Below are 1,077 nucleotides of genomic sequence, written 5' to 3'. Positions count from 1 at the left end.
TAGGAAAGTCTCCCCACAAAAAAATTCTGCATTTGTTTTGATCTTAGTTTTGATGAAAACATTTGGACAAAAAAACCCCAAAAACACTGAAAGCCAGAGGGAGTGTCCATCCAGTCCTCCGTTTGCTTCACAAATATATTCTCTGGGCAACTAGCCAATCTGAGAAACACACATCACTGTGTAATATTTACAGGATTTGCTCCAAAGCTGTTCAACTTTAACCATATCTCCAGGATTCTTCCTCTGGAGCGACAGCTGGGGAATGGTGGCCTGTCTTTTCTTGTCATGTAGTCCTGGGGTTTGGAAGATCGAAGACGATAGGTGGGTTCATGGGCAGGAAGTTGACAGTGCAGGTCGAGGCGTTGACGAAAGTCGTGGTGCCATCTGTCATCATGCCATAGCCTAGGAGGTCAAAGAAAACAGGAAATGAATTTAGGAATACAAATATTTTTCCATCTACCTGCTTACAGATTCAAGGGACCTTTTATTAAGAAAACCCACGAATGTCACTGAAATAACATAAAACTGACAAGTTATATTGAGAAAAAAGAACTGGAAACCAACTGATGAAAATGAGTCATTGCTTTTCATATTTTGTATTAAATAAATTTTATTTATTTATTAATCATAATTTAACCAGGCAAATCCAAGTGAGATCACAGATCTCTTTTGCAAGGGTGGTCTGGGCCTGAAGGCAGACTAACATGCATGTTTTTTTTCTGTGGGAGGAAACCGGAGTGCCTGGAGAAAACCCACGCATGCACGAGTAGAACATGTAAACTCCACACAGAAAGACCCCAGGTCCAAGTGGGGAATGAACCCAGGAACTTCTTGCTGTGAGGAAAAATGTGCTAACCACTGAGCCATCGTGCTGCCAAATGTTTTAAACTAATTAAACTGTCCTTAACTAAATGAATGGTACCCTTAGAAAGATAAAATTATTTTGACCACAGGTACCAAACCAAGGTGTGGCTTGCAATCAGCATTATAACTTTCTTCAGTCTTACAGATAGACAGATAGACAGATGCTTTATTAATCCCAGAGGCATCCATTATCACTTTTTACTTATATCACTA

The 1,077-nt window shown here is 39.8% G+C and overlaps 1 protein-coding gene across 1 annotated transcript in view; it reads right to left on the bottom strand.

The window, feature by feature from the left end:
* Positions 1-204: 204 nt before the first annotated feature.
* Positions 205-1,077, bottom strand: part of LOC119428129 (metallophosphoesterase domain-containing protein 1-like) — a 152,617-nt gene continuing 151,744 nt past the window's right edge. Inside the window, exon 5 of the mRNA XM_037695766.1 lies at positions 205-402. Coding sequence (XP_037551694.1) covers positions 284-402 — 119 coding nt within the window. The 3' untranslated portion in view covers positions 205-283. The remainder of the gene's footprint in view (positions 403-1,077) is intronic.

Source organism: Nematolebias whitei, chromosome 22 (genome assembly GCF_014905685.2).
Source record: "Nematolebias whitei isolate Nwh7 chromosome 22, NemWhi1, whole genome shotgun sequence".
Taxonomy (NCBI): domain Eukaryota; kingdom Metazoa; phylum Chordata; class Actinopteri; order Cyprinodontiformes; family Rivulidae; genus Nematolebias; species Nematolebias whitei.
The sequence above is the reverse complement of the archived record's forward strand: the minus strand, read 5'-3'. Positions and strand labels throughout refer to the sequence as shown.